Source organism: Capra hircus, chromosome 1 (assembly GCF_001704415.2).
Source record: "Capra hircus breed San Clemente chromosome 1, ASM170441v1, whole genome shotgun sequence".
NCBI lineage: Eukaryota > Metazoa > Chordata > Mammalia > Artiodactyla > Bovidae > Capra > Capra hircus.
Genome location: NC_030808.1, coordinates 93519532 through 93539942, shown reverse-complemented (window position 1 = coordinate 93539942; position 20411 = coordinate 93519532). Strand labels below are relative to the sequence as shown.

The following is a 20411-nucleotide window of genomic DNA, read 5'->3' as shown; positions in this document are numbered from 1 at the left end:
TGTCAGACTTTATTTTTCTGGGCTCCAAAATCACTGCAGATGGTGACTGCAGCCATGAAATTAAAAGACGTTTACTCCTTGGAAGGAAAGTTATGACCAACCTAGATAGCATATTCAAAAGCAGAGACATTACTTTGCCAACAAAGGTCTGTCTAGTCAAGGCTATGGTTTTTCCAGTGGTCGTGTATGGATGTGAGAGCTGGACTGTGAAGAAAGCTGAGTGCTGAAGAATTGATGCTTTTGAACTGTGGTGCTGGAGAAGACTCTTGAGAGTCCCTTGGACCGCAAGGAGATTCAGCCAGTCCATCCTAAAGGAAATCAGTCATGGGTGTTCATTGGAAGGACTGATGCTGAAGCTGAAACTCCAATACTTTGGCCATCTCATGCAAAGAGTTGATTCATTGGAAAAGACACTGATGCTGAGAGGGATTGGGGGGCAGGAGGAGAAGGGGATGACAGAGGATGAGATGGCTGAATGGCATCACTGACTCAATGGACATGAGTTTGGGTAAACTCTGGGATTTGGTGATGGACATGGAGGCCTGGCGTGCTGCGATTCATGGGATTGCAAAGAGTCGGACATGACTGAGCAACTGAACTGAACTGAATATGGATAATCCTATTATTCTCTTGCATTATATATCCTTTTATAGCTTTTCACTTTGAACTATATCTTTTAAAAACTTAATTTATTTTAATTGGAGGCTAATTACTTTACATTATTGTGGTGCTTTTTTACCATACATCAACTTGAATCAGCCATGGGTGCACATGTGTCCCATCCTGAATGCCCTTCCCACCTCCCTCCCCACCCCATCTCTCTGGGTCATCCCAGAGTACTGGCTTTGATTGCCCTGCTTCATGCATTGAACTTGCACTGGTCATCATGGTAATGTACATGTTTCAATGATATTCTCTCAAATCACCCCACTCTCGTCTTCTCTCGCATAGTGCAGAAGTCTGTTCTTTACGTCTGTTGTGTATTTTGCTGTCTTGCATATAGGGTCATTGTTACTGTCTTACTAAATCCCATATGTATGTATTAATATACTGTATTGGTGTTTCTCTTTCTGACTTAATTCCCTCTGTATAATAGACTCCAGTTTCATCCACCTCATTAAAACTGACTCAAATGTGTTGTTTTTTATAGCTGAATAATATTCCATTGTGTATATGTACCCAACTTACTTATCCACTCGTCTGCTGATAGACATCTAGGTTGATTCCATGTCCTAGCTATTGTAAACAGTGCTGCAATGAACATTGGGGTACATGTGTTTCTTCCAGTTCTGGCTTCCTTGGTGTGTATGCCCAGCAATGGGATTGCTGGATCATTTGGCAGTTCTGTTTCCAGTTTTTTAAGGAATCTCCACATATTCTCCATAGTGGCTGTACTAGTTTGCATTCCCACCAACAGCGTAAGAGGATTCCATTTTCTCCACACCCTCTTGAGCATTTATTGTTTGTAGACTTTTTGAAGACAGCTTTTCTGACTGGCGTGAGCCGGTGCCTCATTGTGGTTTTGATTTGCATTTCTCTGATAATGACTGATGTTGAGAATCTTTTTATGTGTTTATTAACTATCTGTATGTCTGCTGTAGAGAAATGGCTGTCTAATTCTTTGGCCCATTTTTTGCTTTAGTCTTTCATTTTTCTGATATTGAGCTGAATGAGCTGCTTATACATTTTGGAGAGTAATTCTTTGTCAGTTGTTTCGATTACTATTATTTTCTCCCATCCTGAAGTCTGCCTTTTCACCTTGCTTATAGTTTCCTTTGTTGTGCAAAAGCTTTTAAGTTTAATTAGGTCCCATTTGTTTATTTTTGTTTTTATTTCCATTACTCTGGGAAGTGGTTCCTAGAGGATCTTGCTGTCATTTATGTCAGAGAGTTGAACTGTATCTTTATACTTAAAATGTATCTTTTTGTGGCTGCTGTGTGCTTCCTTTCGTTTTTAATGCATTTTGAGAAAGTCTGCCTTTAATTAAAATGTATACTAGTCCATTATCATTTCATGCAATTTTTATCACATGAATCTGTGCATATTATTTTTATTATTTTTCTGTTCATGTCTTCTTTTTTGATTTTCTTTTTCCTTTTTATGGCTTTCTAGATTATTTAAAATACTTTTAGAGATTTTTTTAAAATTAATTTTTTACTGTACCATTTTTCCTTTTCTTGCAGTTCCTGTAGGGATTCCATATAACTCTTCAGTGTATTGTAGTCTGTGCATGGATGCATGCTAACTCACTTCAGTTGGGTCTGACTCTTTGAGATGCTATGGACTGTAGCAAGCCAGGCTTCTCTATCTGTGGGATTTTTCAGGCAAGAATACTGGAGTCAGAAACCATGCCCTTCTCCAGGGGATTTTCCAGGATCAAATCTTAATCTCTTCTCTCCTGCCTTGGCAAGTAGGTTCTTTACCAGTGGCACCACCTGGGAAACCCATATTGTAGTCTAATTATAGTTAATATTATATCACTTCACATACACAAAAAAAGAAAGAAATCTGGAATCCATAAAGATCAAGCTATCCTTACCCCCACCATCATTTAGTTATCAGTTCAGTTAAGTTGGTCAGTCACATCCAACTCTTTGTGACCCCATGGACTGCAGCACACCAGGCTTCCCTGTCCCATCACCATCTCCTGGAGAGTACTCAAACTCGTCCATTGAGTTGGTGATGCCATCCAACCATCTCATCCTCTGTCTTCCCCTTCTCCTCCCACCTTCACTCTCTCCCAGCATTAGGGTCTTTTCCAATGAGTAAGTTCTTCACATCAGTGGCCAAAGTATTGGAGTATCAGCTTCATCAGTCCTTCACATGAATATTCAGGACTGATTTCCTTTAGGATGAACTGGTTGGACCCCCTTGGGACTCCAAGGGACTCTCAAGAGTCTTTTCCAACACCACAGTTCAAAAGCATCAATTCTTTGGCGCTCAGCTTTCCTTATAGTCCAACTCTCACATCCATACATGACTACTGGAAAAACCATAGCTTTGACTAGACAGACCTTTGTTGGTAAAGTAATGTCTCTGCTTTTGAATATGCTATCTAGGTTGGTCATAACTTTTCTTTCAAGGAGTAAGCATCTTTTAATTTCATGGCTGCAGTCACCATCTGCAGTGATTTTGGAGCCCAAGAAAATAAAGTCTGTCACTGTTTCCATTGTTCCTCCATCTATTTGCCATGAAATGATGGGATTGGATGCATGATCTTCTTTTTTTGAATGTTGAGCTTTAAGCCAGCTTTTTCACTTTCCTCTTTCACTCTCCTCTTCATCAAGGGGCTCTTGTTCCTCTTCACTTTCTTACACAAGGATAGTGTTATGTACATATCCGAGATTATTGATATTTCTCCCTGCAGTCTTGATTCTAGCTTGTGTTTCATCCAGTCTAGCATTTTGCATGATGTACTCTGCATATATGTCAAATAGGCATGGTGGCAATATACAGCTTTGATGTTCTCCTTTGCCAATTTGGAACCAGTCTGTTGTTTCATGTCTGGTTCTAACTGTTGCTTCTTGACCTGCATACAGATTTCTCCGGAGGCAGGTCAGGTGGTCTGGTATTCCCATCTCTTTAAGAATTTTCCATAGTTTCTTGTGATCCACACAGTCAGGCTTTTGCGTAGTCAATGAAGCAGACATATATGTTTTTCTGGAATTCACTTGCTTTTTCTATGATCCAGTGGATGTTGACAGTTTGATCTCTGGTTCCTCTTCATTTTCTAAATCCAGCTTGAACATCTGGAGATTCTTGGTTCACGTACTGTTGAAGCCTAGCTTGGAGAATTTTGAGCATTACTTTGCTAATGTGAGATGAGCACAATTGTAAGGTAGTTTGAAGATTCTTTGGCATTGCCTTTCTCTGGGACTGGAATGAAAACTGACTTGAACATAATATGTCCTTTTTCTGTATCTGCTTTCAAGATTTTTTGTTTATCTTTGTAGGTTTGGTTTATAATTTGTATTGTTATGTGCCTAGTTGTGTTTTTGTTTTTCGTATATATCCTACGTATTGTTTGTAAACTTCTTTAGTAGGTAAATTTATATCTTTTACTAAATTGTGCAGTGTTTGGCCATCAACTCTTGTTATATTTTGTGCCCCTTGTTTGTCCTTCAGTCCTTTCAAGACTCTTCTATGTATACTAGACCTTTAGATATCATCCCTGAGGTCCATAAAGCTCTCTGTTTAAAAATATTTTTCTTTCTGTTTTTCAGATTGTATAACTCCTGTTATTTTATCTTCAGATTTTCCTGTTCTTTTCTCTGTTGTCTCCAGGGTACTATGCAATGAATTATTTTATTTCAAATATTTTATTTTCAATTCCATATTTTATTAGTTATCTTCAGTAGTTGCTTTTTTTCTGAGAATTCTTTGATTTTATTTGAATATATTTACTTTGTGCATGGTGAGAATGACTTCATTAAATTCTGCTGATTTCAGCCTCAAGATCATTGGAGCATTGGCCTTCATTATTTTCTTGAGAATAGTTTGTGTTTCTTGGTCTTTCATAGGCTGAGCCGTTTTAGATATATACTGTACATTGTGAATGTTACATTGTAGTCTTTGAGCTTTATTATAATCCTTTGAAGTTTATTATTTTTGTTTTTATTGACTTACTTGCTTGGATAGAACTAAAACTTTTTTGGGCTCCAGCTCAAATTTCTGTGTTATTTTTTCTTTCTTCTTTGATGGGCTATTAGTTTTTTGTTCTTTTTTAACCAAGGGCCTCAAGCCTAGAGTGGAAAACATAACGGAACTTCTGCTGGGTATTTTTTAAAATTTCTGCCTTTTAAAAACTTGTGTGTTTTAAAATTTCAAAATACTTTATATTATTTTGTGCTTAATTTATATAATGTTTATTTATTTTATAGTGTTTTCCATAAAACTTCAGTTCTATATTATTAACCATTTTATTACTATTATAATAATCATTAAAATTTTTCTAATTTGTATTATTGGTTTTATATATTACCTCTTTCTTTTTAAAATTATCTTTTCTTCTTTTTCTGTAATAGGTTTGAAAACTCTTATTTTGCCCTTGGGGGTTTTGCTAATAAACTGTTTTAAACTTTCAACTTTTGTTGTTTAACATATCTTTTTTTAATGTTTTTATGCTATAAATTGGAAGAAATCCATGTGGATTTAGAAGTAGACTTCCGTCTCACTTAGTAAGGAGGATTTGTATATGTTTGTTTTATTTTACTTTCTCCTTAATAAATCTATCCTATATATAACACCCATACCCAGCCATCTTCATCTCATTCTTGCAAATACGAACTCTAAACTTATAATCAGAGACATCGTCTTCAGTCATCTTCAGATATATTAATAATAATCATAATAAAAGTAATGTTTACTATGTGATTATTATGTGAACTAATGGAAGCCACCATTATGGATTTTATTTGAAAGTTTTCTCTTTGAATGCAGAGAAAACTATTTTCTTAACTAATACCCAGGTTCAGTTCAGTTCAGTCGCTCAGTCGTGTCACTCTTTGCGACCCCATGAACCGCAGCATGCCAGGCCTCCCTGTCCATCACCAACTTCTGGAATTTACCCAAACTGATGGCACCCCACTCCAGTGTTCTTGCCTGGAGAATCTCATGGACAGAGAAGCCTGGTGCGCTGCAGTCCATGGGGTTGCGAAGAGTCAGACACGAGTGAGCGACTTCACTTTCACTTTTCACTTTCATGCATTGGAGAAGGAAATGGCAATCCACTCCAATGTTCTTGCCAGGAGAATCCCAGGGATGGGGGAGTCTGGTTGGCTGCCATCTGGGGGGTCACACAGAGTCAGACATGACTGAAGAAACTTAGCAGCAGCAGCAGCAGCATGTCCATTCAGTCTAACCACGTCATCCTCTGTCATCCCCTTCTCCTCCTGCTGTCACTCTTTCCCAACATCAGTCTTCTCAAATGAGTCAGCTCTTCTCATCAGGTGATCAAAATGCTGGAGTTTCAGCTTCAACATCAGTCCTTCCAATGAACACCCAGGACTGGTTTCCCTTAGGATGGACTGGTTGGATCTCCTTGCAGTCCAAGGGACTCTCAAGAGTCTTCTCCAACACCACAGTTCAAAAGCATCAATTCTTCTGCCCTTCAGCCCTCTTTATAGTCCAACTCTCACATCCATACATGACCACTGGAAAAACCATAGCCTTGACCACTCGGACATTTGTTGACAAAGTAATGTCTCTGTTTTTTAATATGCTATCTAGGTTGGTCATAACTTTCCTTCCAAGGAGTAAGCGTCTTTTAATTTCATGGCTGCAATCACCATCTGCAGTGATTTTGGAGCCCCAAAAAATAAAGTCTGACACTGTTTTCCCATCTATTTCCCATGAAGTGATGGACCAGATGCCATGATCTTCGTTTTCTGAATGTTGAGCTTTAAGCCAACACTCTCCTCTTTCACTTTCATCAAGAGGCTCTTTAGTTCTTCTTCACTTTCTGCCATAAGGGTGGTATCATCTGCATATCTAAATTTATTGATATTTCTCCCAGAAGTCTTGATTACAGCTTTGCTTCATCCAGCCCAGCGTTTCTAATGATGTACTCTGCATAGAAGTTAAATAAGCAGGGTGACAGTATACAGCCTTGACGTACTCCTTTTCCTATTTGGAACCAGTCTGTTGTTCCATGTCCAGTTCTAACTGTTTTTTCCTGACCTGCATACAGGTTTCTCACGAGGCAAGTCAGGTGGTATTGTATTCCCATCTCTTTCAGAATTTTCCACAATTTATTGTGACCCACACGGTCAAAGGCTTTGGCATAGTCAATAAAGCAGAAATAGATATTTTTCTGGAACTCTCTTGCTTTTTCAATGATCCAGCAGATGTTGGCAATTTGATATGTGGTTCCTCTGCCTTTTCTAAAACCATCTTGAACATGTGGAAGTTCACGGTTCACATATTGCTGAAGCCTGGCTTGGAGAATTTTGAGCATTACTTTTTAGGGTGTGAGATGAGTGCAATTGTGCAGTAGTTTGAGCATTCTTTGGCATTGCCTTTCTGGCAACTGAACAATGAGGAGAATCATTATCTGGATATATTTATTATCAGCGAAGTGCAGTCATAATTTCTTTTATAGTTACCTAGCCAGAAATGACCCAAGGATTGAGACCCTGCCACAGGCTCTACTTTCTTTATATCTGATATAGAATTTAAAATTGTGCCTTGCTTCTGAGACTGTTGGTAGATCAGTGGGTTGATGATGGTTTTTTGTCTTCATAGATGTTTTATGTCTATGCCATCAGTAGATAATTTAATTACAAAGGTATTGCATGATCTTCTGGATAAAAAGAATTCTATATTGAACCTAACTCCACTCTATTATTGTTAGAACAGCCATCTTTGGTGTAAAGCAGTGATTGAGATTTTAGTTGATTTTACATCCACTTCTTTTTCTTTATACTTGTTACAAAACACCCAGGCACATTTTCTTAGTTACAGAGTATATATTTTGCCTGCCATTTAACTTGAGTATATAATTAACTTTTCCTGGATCCTATGGCAGGCTTTTCCTTATCTCTGGATAGCAATTAAGAAATATTGTATCCCTTCTTTTTGTAGTACCTACATTATTTATGACAGCTGTACGTGTACCCTATCTTTCCTTTTAAATGTCTTTCCTTGTCACAGTTTGGTGTTGGTTCAGCCCTACTTATTTTTACTCTTTCTCTTTTGCCTTTTCCTTTTTTCTCCTCACCATACTTTCCCTCCTAATTTACAATGAATTCCAATAAAGTTTGTTTTCATTACTTAATTAATTACCTTTCTGCCATTTTGTTATTTCTCCATGTTGCAGATTCTCGCTGTAAAATTAATTGCTTCCCTCCAATTTCAAAGTTCACAATTCTAGACTTTTTTTTTTAGTAGACAGATCTATCTATGCTTTTGTTTTCATCTCCTCTCAACTTCCATGGATTTTGTGCCACCAATTATACTTGGATTTTTATATTTTCATGTCTCTTCTTATGTTTCTTCCTAAAACGATTCTGTTCTCTCTCTTTGAGAATAGAGACCATATGTTTGTCATTCTGTGTTCATTAATGAGTCCTTTATTGATCGCCTATGGTGTGTCTGTATTGTTCTGAGTATCTAGATGCAAAGATGTAGTTCCTGTCTTTGCTTGTGTAGGATATGTACTCTTTCATCCCTCATCTTTACCACTGTCCAGTCCTTAACTAAATACTTTGCAATAAAGAGCAAATTACTAAACTGAATTGCTATCAACTATTTAAGTAGTCTATAATTAGGTATACCTTCACTTAAAATTTTTTGTCATGCTGTGTAGTAAATTTTGATTTAACACAAAATTTGAGCTAAACTAAACTTCCTACTTTATTGAAATTGTAATATTATTTTATTTTTTTAGCCCATAACTGTCACTGCTTGCAGTCCCTCAGTAGTTATCTTAACCTGGCAATTGAAACAGTTGTAAAATATCTTGCTAAGTGCTCATCTGTAACAATACTCACAAAGTTCTTAGAACAGTTTTTCATAAATTTTAGTGTACATGTAAATTAACTGAAGATTCTGTCACAAGAAAGTTTTGGTTCTAAAGTCTTGGGTGGGCCTGGGTTTCTGTATTACGGGCTTTAAAATATTGCCTGCTCGTTCAAGAAGTTTCAATAGCAGACTTCCAGAGTATTCTGGGATACTGGGGACAGATAAAGTTTAGATCAATAAATACTTTCCCATTTGATACCAATAAAAATGTAATTTTATGTAAGCATACAAAGTGTTGAAATTTATACTCATCAAGAAGGCAGCATATACTGCAGGTGAACAGGACTAAACTGAAGATATATACACATGTACTAAATTTTATTTTTCTCTATTTTCCTGAAGGTTGGAACCAATTAGGTGATAGATATCAAATAAATGAATACTTTTAACCAAACATTGAAAAATCTGTGATACATTGAAATTGTGAGCAGTGGAGAGATTAGCTATGTGGATTCTTCAGTCAGGGACAGACTAGCCATTCGGATGTTATCTCATCCCAATTAACAGAGATGTTTTGATTGTGAGTTTGAAATATGAACATAAATGTGGCTGGCAGAGGAAAGAATAAAAGATTTTTCTTTGTGAGAATAGGTAAAAATAGATTGATATAGCTATTAATATTATTCATGTTTAAACAGGATATATACTTAAGTAGAGTAAGAGTTAAAGAAACACGATTTCTTGTTTTAACTAGATGTCTTTTAATCTTTATTAATTACTAAATCCCTTCCTAATCCACACTGAGATTTTGATGTCCTGGGGCTTCTGTTACTCTACCAGCAGTTTCTTTTTTTTTTTCTTTTTCTCATCTTTTCTTTTTTTGTTTTTTCATCTCTTTTAGTAAAGAGTACCAAGTACTTCCAAAACAGCAGAAAAAGAAAGTTATATAGTGCTGTGAGGGCACTGTTCTCCATTAAATACATTTTCTCTGGATAAAGGATTTTTGTTTTCTGACTTTGTCATTGTTCCCTCAGAAAGCCTTATTTATGTTCTTTCCTTGTCTCTATTTGTTGCTATACTGTGAGTGTCATAAAGGTTCTTATTTTCTTGCTGTCCTGTGAGTTTCATGGAGGTTCTTCTTTATTCCAACATCAATTACAAAGCTTGATTTGGGGTGGACACCAAAGATAATATCTGTTTCAGTGATAATCTTGAGTATGTACCCAACTTCTCAGCTGATGTCCTCCAGGTTTAACTCTTCCAATTAGATATTTCAGAGTTGTGAAAAGGAAATAAGATGACTTCAGAAGTCTAGTAATAATTATTTTGTAAGACCCTAGAAAATATTAAAAATAAACAAGCAACTAAAAACAAAACCCAAAGTCCAGAATTGGAGGGGACTTTCCCCACCTACTTCTCTCACTTAGAAGCTTTCCTTTATCATATGACAATAGTTCCATTTACTATTTGCTATTTATTTTACCACTATAATTAGTGATTTTCAACGTTAGATATTTTCCAGCTTTGAGAGATGTGAAAAAAACGTGAATGGAAGACAATTTTTAAAATATTGGTTTTTTATGTTAAGTGCACAGAAAAAAATTCTCAAATTAGTGTAAAGAATAGATATACAATTTTTATCAGAAGAAAGTTGGCTTCCCCCTGGCTCATTAATTAAATGCTGAACAATCCTTAAGGACTATTGATTGGAAGAGTTCCAAATGGCTCCCTCATGTCTTAGGAGAGCCTGGCCTGCTGCAGTCCATGGGGTCGCAAAGAGTTGGATATGTCTTAGTGACTGAACAACAACAACTGCCCAGGGCACCCTCACGCCTTAGTAGAGTCATAGCCCTGTAATAATAAGGTGGTGAGTCTGAGTACCCCCAGTTTGCAAGTCCATGACAGATGGCACCATTGTATCCTTTCATTAATTCTTGGTTTGATAATACCTGTCATGACCTAGACTTTGAGGTTGCCAGATACTTAATGACTTTAAACTCATACTGTAATAATTTTTCTACAAATATTTTTGCAAGTTGAAACTTTTTCAGTGATAAGTAGTTCATTTTGACAGGAATCAAACTCTGTTATCAATAGTGGATTTCTGTTCTTCAGTGTTCAGAAGTGATTATTAATTTTTTTAACCATAAACATTAAGCTTGTTCTTGGCAATTTTCCTAGAGACTTGGGAGGAGAGGATCTTATGTCTCAAAATCTCTTAAAGTATATAAATAAATCTGCAGGTCTAAAGGGGGTAATTTCAATGAGATGTGATACCTCTATTTGTGTGTGAACTCTTAAATGACACAAATTAAGTTGATTTGAGGTTTGTGCCATGTCAAGTCGTGTATTTAATAAATGCTTCCAGGGAATATGAACTACTACTCTGATGTTACTACAATTCTTGGTTTTTCACAAGAGGGCTATAAGCTTTTCTAGCTAATATTTTTTTCATGTGCCCACCTATGTTTCAAGTATAGTGTGTGTTGCCAAATATTTAAGTTTATTCTTTATACTGAAAAATATATGGTGTTTTTGTTTTTTCTGTGAAATAAGTCACCTGCAGGAGGGATATTAATAATTTGGTACAGAGTATAAATACTAAGTGTAGAACAACTGGGAAAGAGAAATAGCAAATGCCACACATCACTGAATTTTAATCTACATCCTCTCCTCTGGCAGTACTTATAAGTTTTTACATGACCTTCACAGAGAGGTTTCATGTTAAAACATTTAGAGGAAGCCGTGAGCAGGTTAGCAGCAGAAGCTAAAATGCACTTCAAGTCTTAGAGCCTACTTATATTTGAGTTGCTGTTTGTTGTGGTTATATAAACTAAAGCTGAATTATACATGAATTACATTATATTTAGTAATTATATATAATTTTATAGACCTTTTACAATTTATGAAGCTTGTGTATAGTATCTCCTTTTTTCCCCACAATTAACATGCAAGAAGATATGGATGTTTGTATATATACATTATATGTATGTATAATATAATTATATGTACATATTATATTTATAAAAATAGCCCTATTTACAATGAGAGAATTGACACTTAAGTACGTCAAATGACTAGCCTGAAGTTTCATAGCTATTAAGGCCTTTACACAACTTGGATACTTAAAATCTTGGTTAAAGCCTACTTAAGTAAATATATAAGAATTAAGCAATCTGGCAATGAATAGAACATATCTAATAGCAAATATTTTCTGAGTGCCTACTGTGTGCAAAGCAGTAAACCTCATTTTCTCTTTGCTTAGTGGCACTTTCTAAACTCCTTGGCTGTTTTATAGTTGCATTTTCCATCATTATAAAGGCATGACCCTCTCCTGGGCTTCAAGCCAAATACTGAACAGCATGAGATAATGTGCAAAGGCTTATTCTTGTCATCTGATAATTTATAAAAGCAAAATTGCCCATGAGAAAGATTTCTATAAATATGCTTTACATAAAAATAATGTGTAAAATATTTTACTTTTTGAATTAAACCATTTGTTTTCACTTATATTTTAAGATTGTTCATCAATTTGGCCTACTTAGTTGTTACAGAAGCTGACATTCTTAGTGCATGCCGTTCTCCCTGGGAACGCTTGTCACTTTGTAGGAACCACATTATCTTTTTGAGGCCACCTGGGGATACTTTATTAATTTGTTGGTTTACCAGTCTCTAATTATCCTGAAATACTTAATGCCATTTCCAAAGGTGCTACATAGAACAGCACTGTAAATCTGATACTTGCTAATTTTCACTTTATGATATCTTACCATGGGAAATTCTGAATGCGTATCTAGAAGGCAGTCTTGGCTGGGGTTCTTTCTCCTTCACTTATTATTCCCCATTGAAGACAATTTGTTTCCTTTGCTCACTGAAGAGAAGAAATAACACACAAGAGTAATTGGCAGCAAAACAGGAAAATAGCAACATCAGAAACGTAATAATTAGGAGGCCTATAATGGTGCATATGTGTTGTAAACTGCCAATTAGTCTTGATTATAAGAAATGTAGTTGACTTCAGTTACTGATAATTCCTCTTCCGGAAGATACTGACAACCATCAGTGGTCAGTGCAGTTTCTAATTTGGCTTTTGTTTCACTGGACCACTATGGGCAAAGCTTTTAAGTTCAGAATTATCATCTAGAGACTACAGGGAATTATAATCCATGTATTTGTTTATTCATGCATAATATAGAACATATTTATACAGCACTTGTTGAATTCATGAAGAAACATATGGCACCTATTCCAAGGCTTTTAAACTGATAGCTCATAAGTGTGCTTTATTTCCAGAAATAGTGTTTCGATTTCCTTTGCCTCAAATTTATTTCAAACTTTTTTTTTCCCATCAGCTTCAATAACTCAAAATATAGCCTAAAAAGAGAAAAAAATGTAGTTTGTAAAATGCATATCTTGTGGTTCAAATGTTCCGATAGTATGAGGACCCTTGAAATCTCTTGACCTCACATTCATTCTCCACACTAGTCTGCTGCCATTCACAGCCCAAGGTTAAAAAAGACCTGTTTACATCCAACGTTCCCTGTCTTCTTTTCTCACTCACTCTTCAAACCACTCCAGTCCGGCTTCACATCAACTCTGCACCAAAATACATTTTATCAAATAACATCTTTCAGTCCTCTATTTTTGATCTCTCAGCAGCATTTGACCTCACTGGCTACTTTCTTTTTTCCTCATCTTTTCTTCCTATCACTCTCATTTCTTCTTTCAGAATTCCCTGCAGGGTTGTCTCCTCAAATATGACCATTTAATGTCAGAGTTTCTCAAGACCAGTAACTCCTGGATGTAAACAGATGAGGCACCAATTCTGAATAGCAGGCTCAGAGATTCAAGAGCCAGCTTGATATTTCCAGTTCAGAGATATCTCGTACATGTTTCCAGATTAACATGTCTGTAACTAAATAAAGTATACCTTTCTTCTCCCCTCTCTCATACACCACATACACACACACCCCACACGCACTACACACACACACTCCTTCATAGCAAGCCTTCCTCTTGTGTTCTGTCTCGGTAAATGGTGCACTTCTTCAACCATTGCTTGAGTCAGAAAATAGGAAAATATGCTGAACATCTGTCTTTTTTCATCTTCTTTATCTCAGTTATACGTTTTAATTTCCAAATCTTCCTTGATTTGCCTGTTTCCAGTTCTCATTGTTACAAGCTCAGTTCAAGTGACTTACATTTCTTGCCCGGGTTAAAATCTGCAGTGGTTGATGCTCAGTGAACTCTCTGCATTAATCTAGCCACTGCATTGCAGCCAAAGTGAACTTTTGAAAACAGAGATCTATCATGTCACTGCCTTACTTAAAACTCTATGTTGTTTTAATTTAATGCAATTTAATTATATCTTACAGTTCTTAGGGTAATGATCAAGTGTTTGATACATCCCAAGATGCCCTACAGAACATAATCCCTGCTGCCTCTCCAGCTTTACCGTGGGCCACTCTTCTCCTGAGTACCTTTCCGTGTTCCAGGTTTCTTTCTGTCTCAGGACTTTGAGATTCTCCATTCCTTCCATTCTGACAACTTTCTGCACCCACTGAACCCTGTCTCATCTTCCTTCACCCAGTGAACCTATTCTTTAAAGCTCAGTGAAAATGTTGGTTCCTCAGAAGCCTTCCTGACCATTCAGAATCCTCTTGTTTTAAAGTCTTTTTTGGCTCTCAATTCTTTTCAGTTGTTAAATCTACCACAATTATTAAATAATGACTTAACTGACTACATGTTTTGGCCTTCCCAGCTGGCACCTGGTGGTAAAGAGCCCGCCTGCCCATGCAGGAGACATAAGAGATACGGGTTCGATCCCTGGGTTGGGAAGATCTCCTGGAGGAGGGCATGACAACGCACTTCAGTATTCTTGCCTGGAGAATCCCCAAGGACAGAGGAGCCTGGCGAGCCAAGTCCACAGTCTCATAGAGTCGGTCATGATCGAAGCGTCTTAGTATGCTCAAAACTACTTGTCTGAAGTTTTTCTCACCTGCTATAATATATGCTCCATGGGAGAACAAATTGTATTTATATTGCTCACTGCTGCACAATACTGAAATAGTAACTTGCCATGAAAGCGGTCTTATGTGTATATATGTACCAGACTTTATTTTTGGGGGCTCCAAAATCACTGCAGATGGTGATTGCAGCCATGAAATTAAAAGACGCTTACTCCTTGGAAGGAATGTTATGACCAATCTAGACAGCATATTGAAAAGCAGAGACATTACTTTGCCAACAAAGGTCTGTCTAGTCAAGGCTATGATTTTTCCAGGGGTCATGTATGGATGTGAGAGTTGGACTGTGAAGAAAGCTAAGTGCCGAAGAATTGATGTTTTTGAACTGTGGTGTTGGAGAAGACTCTTGAGAGTCCCTTGGAATGCAAGGAAATCCAATCAGTCCATTCTGAAGGAGATCAGCCCTGGGATTTCTTTGGAAGGAATGATGCTAAAGCTGAAACTCCAGTACTTTGGCCACCTCAAGCGAAGAGTTGACTCATTGGAAAAGACTCTGATGCTGGGAGGGATTGAGGGCAGGAGGAGAATGGGACAACAGAGGATGAGATGGCTGGATGGCATCACCGACTCGATGGGTGTGAGACTGAGTGAACTCTGGGAGTTGGTGATGGACAGGGAGGCCTGGCGTGCTGCAGTTCATGGGGTCACAAGGAGTCAGACATGATTGAGCGACTGAACTGAACTGAACTGATGTAATGAATGATCAGATGAACAAGTAATAATTTAAAAGATAACTGGCACAAGTAATATGTTAAAAGATAAAACCACTGATACATGGTAGGAACTTAATAAATGTTTATAAATAAATCAAAGTGTATAATTTTTAAAAGGTACTATTTTTGCTTAAATAAAGAATGTTCCTGGAGGTCAGATAGACAACCAGAAGGCCTGAGGGTGGGGGTGAGTAGTTCCTAAAAGATTGCTGGGAGTGTCAGAAGAAAGAGGAAAGGATCTGAGCTGACCAAACAAAAACCCAGAAATTTCCATTATGGGGTATGTGGAAGAAGTCAGAAACCTGACCCTGATTACCTCAGATGATGCTGTTGCACTCAGCCCCAGGATGTTGGCAACCTGCTGGAAAGGAGGTGTCAGAGTCAAATGTAAAAGGAGAACCAAATTAGGAGTGGAAAGGCACATGAAAGAAGGAACAGCTACAAATTACCAAATGCCTATTGCAGGCTGTGAAGATGATTAAGACTGATGCTGCCTCAAGAATACCAAAGTTTTGACTAAGTATTGCATTCTATTCAAACGCCCACCTGGGCTTAGTACTTAATACAAATGAGTGAAGTGGCCTAAGAGGCAATCTGGGGTGACCCCTCCTGAGTTCCAGCCTACTGTTTTTATCTGGACCCAGTATTTCCAAGAGAAGCCAAAAATTCATTATTTAAGTGATTTTTATATTTTTTATATGAAACAAATATTTGGGCCAAGCAAAATTCACTTGCACACTGGGTTTAGCTCATAGGGTACCAGACTGAGATCTCTGATTTCAACAATAAGTCAAGTAGAGACAGTAGATGTGTGTGCTCACTCGTGTCTGACTCTTCGTGAATCCATGGACTGTAACGTGCCAGGAGTTCTCCAAGCAAGAATACTGGAGTGGGATGCCATTTCCTCCTCCAGGGGATCTTCCTGACCCAGGGGTTTAACCTGCCTTGCTTGTATCTCTTGCATTGGCAGGCAGATTCTTTACCAGGGAGTCACCAACTCCCTAGGACAATAGTAATTAGACTATAATTACCATATGAGGAGTACATATAAAGTATTTATTTAAATAAGTCAGAGATAATTTCCAGCTGAAGAATTATAGAAGACTTTGTGGAGGAAATCACCTTTGAGTTTATTTTACCAAAATGCTTCAGCTTTGTAGCCTCTATGATAGGAAGGAATGCTGATTCAGTTGTAGGAAATCTTAGGTCTAAGACCTTCAGAATGTGGAGTAGCTCCTTTCGGCCCTCCTGCACCCGTGAAGCCACTGCTTCTTGCACGTGGGGTTGCTCCATGTTCAAGGTCAGGAGGGGCGGCAGTGAGGAGATACACCTCATTCAATGTAAGGAGCAGCAGCTGCGCTTTGCTGGAGCAGCCATGAAGAGATACCCCATGTCCAAGGAAAGAGAAACCCAAGTAAGATGGTAGGTGTTGCGAGAGGGCATCAGAGGGCAGACACACTGAAACCATAATCACAGAAAACTAGTCAATCTAATAACACTAGGACCACAGCCTTGTCTAACTCAGTGCCACCCAAGACGGGCGGGTCATGGTGGAGAGGTCTGACAGAATGTGGTCCACTGGAGAAGGGAATGGCAAACCCCTTCAGTATTCTTGCCTTGAGAACCCCATGAAGAGTATGAAAAGGCAAAATGATAGGATACCGAAAGAGGAATGCCCCAGGTAGGTAGGTGCCCAATATGCTACTGGAAATCAGTGGAGAAATAACTCCAGAAACAATGAAGGGATGGAGACAAAGCAAAAACAATACCCAGCTGTGGATGTGACTGGTGATAGAAGCAAGGTCGGATGCTATAAAGAGCAATATTGCATAGGAACCTGGAATGTCAGGTCCATGAATCAAGGCAAATTGGAAGTGGTCAAACAGGAGATGGCAAGAGTGAATGTCGACATTCTAGAAATCAGTGAACTAAAATGGACTGGATTGGGTGAATTTAACTCAGATGACCATTATATCTACTACTGCAGGCAGGAATCCCTTAGAAGAAATGGAGTAGCCATCATGGTCAACAAAAGAGTCTGAAATGCAGTACTCGGATGCAATCTCAAAAACGACAGGAAGATCTCTGTTGGTCTCCAAGGCAAACCATTCAATATCACAGTAATCCAAGTCTATGCCCCAACCAGTAATGCTGAAGAAGCTGAGTTGAATGGTTCTGTGAAGACCTACACGACCTTTTAGAACTAACACCCCAAAAAGATGTCCTTTTCATTATAGGGGACTGGAATGCAAAAGTAGGAAATCAAGAAACACCTGGAGTAACAGGCAAATTTGGCCTTGGAATATGGAATGAAGCAGGCCAAAGGCTAATAGAGTTTTGCCAAGAAAACGCACTGGTCACAGCAAACACCCTCTTCCAACAACACAAGACAAGACTCTACACATGGCCATCACCAGATGGTCAACACCAAAATCAGATTGATTATACTCTTTGCAGCCAAAGATGAAGAAGCTCTATACAGTCAGCAAAAACAAGCCCAGGAGCTGACTGTGGCACAGATCATGAACTCCTTATTGCCAAATTCAGACTTAAATTGAAGAAAGTAGGGAAAACCTCTAGACCATTTAGGTATGACCTAAATCAAATTCCTTATGATTATACAGTGGAAGTGAGAAATAGATTTAAAAGTCTAGATCTGATAGATGAAGTGCCTGATGAACTATGGATATAGGTTCATGACATTGTACAGGAGACAGGGATCAAGACCATCCCCATGGAAAAGAAATGCAAAAAAGCAAAATGGCTGTCTGGGGAGGCCTTACAAATAGCTGTGAAGAGAATTGAAAAGCAAAGGAAACAAGGAAAATATAAGCATCTGAATGCAGAGTTCCAAAGAATAGCAAGAAGAGATAAGAAAGCCTTCCTCAGAGATCAGTGCAAGGAAATAAAGGAAAACAACACAATGGGAAAGACTAGAGATCTCTTCAAGAAAATTAGAGATACCAAGGGAACATTTCATGCAAAGATGGGCTCAATAAAGGACAGAAATGGTATGGACCTAACAGAAGCAGAAGATATTAAGAAGAGGTGGCAAGAATACACAGAAGAAATGCAAAAAAAAAAAAAAAAAGATCTTCAAGACTAAGATAATCATGATGGTGTGATCACCCACCTAGAGCCAGACATCCTGGAATGTGAAGTCAAGTGGGCCTTAGAAAGCATCACTACGAACAAAGCTAGTGGAGATGAGGGAATTTGAGTTGAGCTATTTCAAATCCTGAAAGATGATGCTGTGAAAGTGCTTCACTCAATATGCCAGCAAATCTGGAAAACTCAGCAGTGGCCATGGGACTGGAAAAGGTCAGTTTTCATTCCAATCCCAAAGAAAGGCAATGCCAAAGAATGCTCAAACTACTGCACTATTGCACTCATCTCACACGCTAGTAAAATAATGCTCAAACTTCTCCAAGCCAGGGTTCAGCAATACATGAACCGTGAACTTCCAGGTGTTCAAGCTGGTTTTAGAAAAGGCAGAGGAACCAGAGATCTAATTGCCAACATCCACTGGATCGTGGAAAAAGCAAGAGAGTTTCAGAAAAACATCTACTTCTGCTTTATTGACTGTGCCATAGCCTTTGACTGTGTGGATCACAATAAACTGTGGAAAATTCTGAAAGAGATGGGAATACCAGACCACCTGACCTGCCTCTTAAGAAACCTGTATGCAGGTCAGGAAGCAACAGTTAGAACTGGACATGGAACAACAGACTGGTTCCAAATAGGAAAAGGAGTACGTCAAGGCTGTATATTGTCACCCTTCTTATTTAACTTATATGTAGAGTACATCATGAGAAATGCTGGGCTGGAAGAAGCACAAGCTGAAATCAAGATTGCCTGGAGAAATCTCAATAACCTGAGATATGAAGATGACACTACCCTTATTTCAGAAAGTGAAGAGGAACTCAAAAGCCTCTTGATGAAAGTGAAAGAAGAGAATGAAAAGGTTGGCTTAACGCTCAACGTTCAGAGAACTAAGATCATGGCATCTAGTCCCATCACTTCATAAGAAATAGATGGGAAAACAGTGGAAACAGTGTCAGACTTTATTTTGGGGGCTCCAAAATCACTGCAGATGGTGATTGCAGCCATGAAATCAAAAGACGCTTCTTGGAAGGAAAGTTATGACCAACCTAGATAGCGTATTCAAAAGCAGAGACATTACTTTGTCAACAAAGTCCGTCTAGTCAAGGCTATGGTTTTTCCAGTAGTAATGTATGGATGTGAGAGTTGGATTGTGAAGAAAGCTGCATGCTGAAGAATTGATGCTTTTGATCTGTGGTGTTGGAGAAGACTCTCGAGAGTCCCTTGGACTGCAAGGAGATCCAACCCTTCCATTCTAAAGATCAGTCCTGGTTGTTCTTTGGAAAGAATGATGCTAAAGCTGAAAGTCCAGTACTTTGGCCACCTCATGTGAAGAGTTGACTCACTAGAAAAGACTCTGATGCTAGGAGGGATTAGGGGTAGGAGGAGAAGGGGATGACAGAAGATGAGATGGCTGGATGGCATCACCTATTCGATGGACGTGAGTTTGAGTGAACTCCGGGAGTTGGTGATGGACAGGGAGGCCTCGCGTGCTGGAATTCATGGGGTTGGAAAGAGTCGGACACGAGTGGGCGACTGAAGTGAACTGAACTGAACCGAAGACCTTCAGATGAGAAATCATAGGTCAAGGTCTGAGACCTCTGAGACCCCTGGACTGTAGCCCACCAGTCTCCTCTATGCATGGGCTTTTTCCAGCAAGAATACTGGAGTGGGCTCAGTTCAGTCACTCAATTGGTCGACTCTTTGCAACGCCGTGCAATGCAGCGTGCCAGGCTTCCCTGTCCATCACCAACTCCTGGAGTTTACTCAAACGCATGTCCCTGATGCCATCCAACTATCTCATCCTCTGTCGTCCCCTTCTCCTCCTGCCCTCAATCTTTCCCAGCATCCGGGTCTTTTCAAATGAGTCAGTTCTTTGCATCAGGTGCTATTCCCTTCTCCAGGGATCTTCCCATCCCAGGAATTGAAGCACACCTCTCACATTACAGGCAGATTTTTTACTGTCTGAGCCACCAGAGAAGCCCTGAGTTACACTTTGGTTTTTTTGGTTGTTTGTTTCATTTTGGTTTGTTTTTTAGTTTCTAAACTAAAAGCAAATTTATTGTACCTATAGTCAGCAGAAAAAAGAAATAAAGGATACTCCAGACAA

At 38.4% G+C, this 20411-nt stretch overlaps 1 protein-coding gene across 1 annotated transcript in view; it reads right to left on the bottom strand.

Annotated features, from left to right (window-relative positions):
- Nucleotides 1–16492, bottom strand: part of LOC108636355 (poly(A) polymerase type 3-like) — a 53443-nt gene extending 36951 nt beyond the window's left edge. The window contains exon 1 of the mRNA XM_018050230.1: nucleotides 16322–16492. Within this exon, the coding sequence (XP_017905719.1) occupies nucleotides 16322–16492 (171 nt within the window). The remainder of the gene's footprint in view (nucleotides 1–16321) is intronic.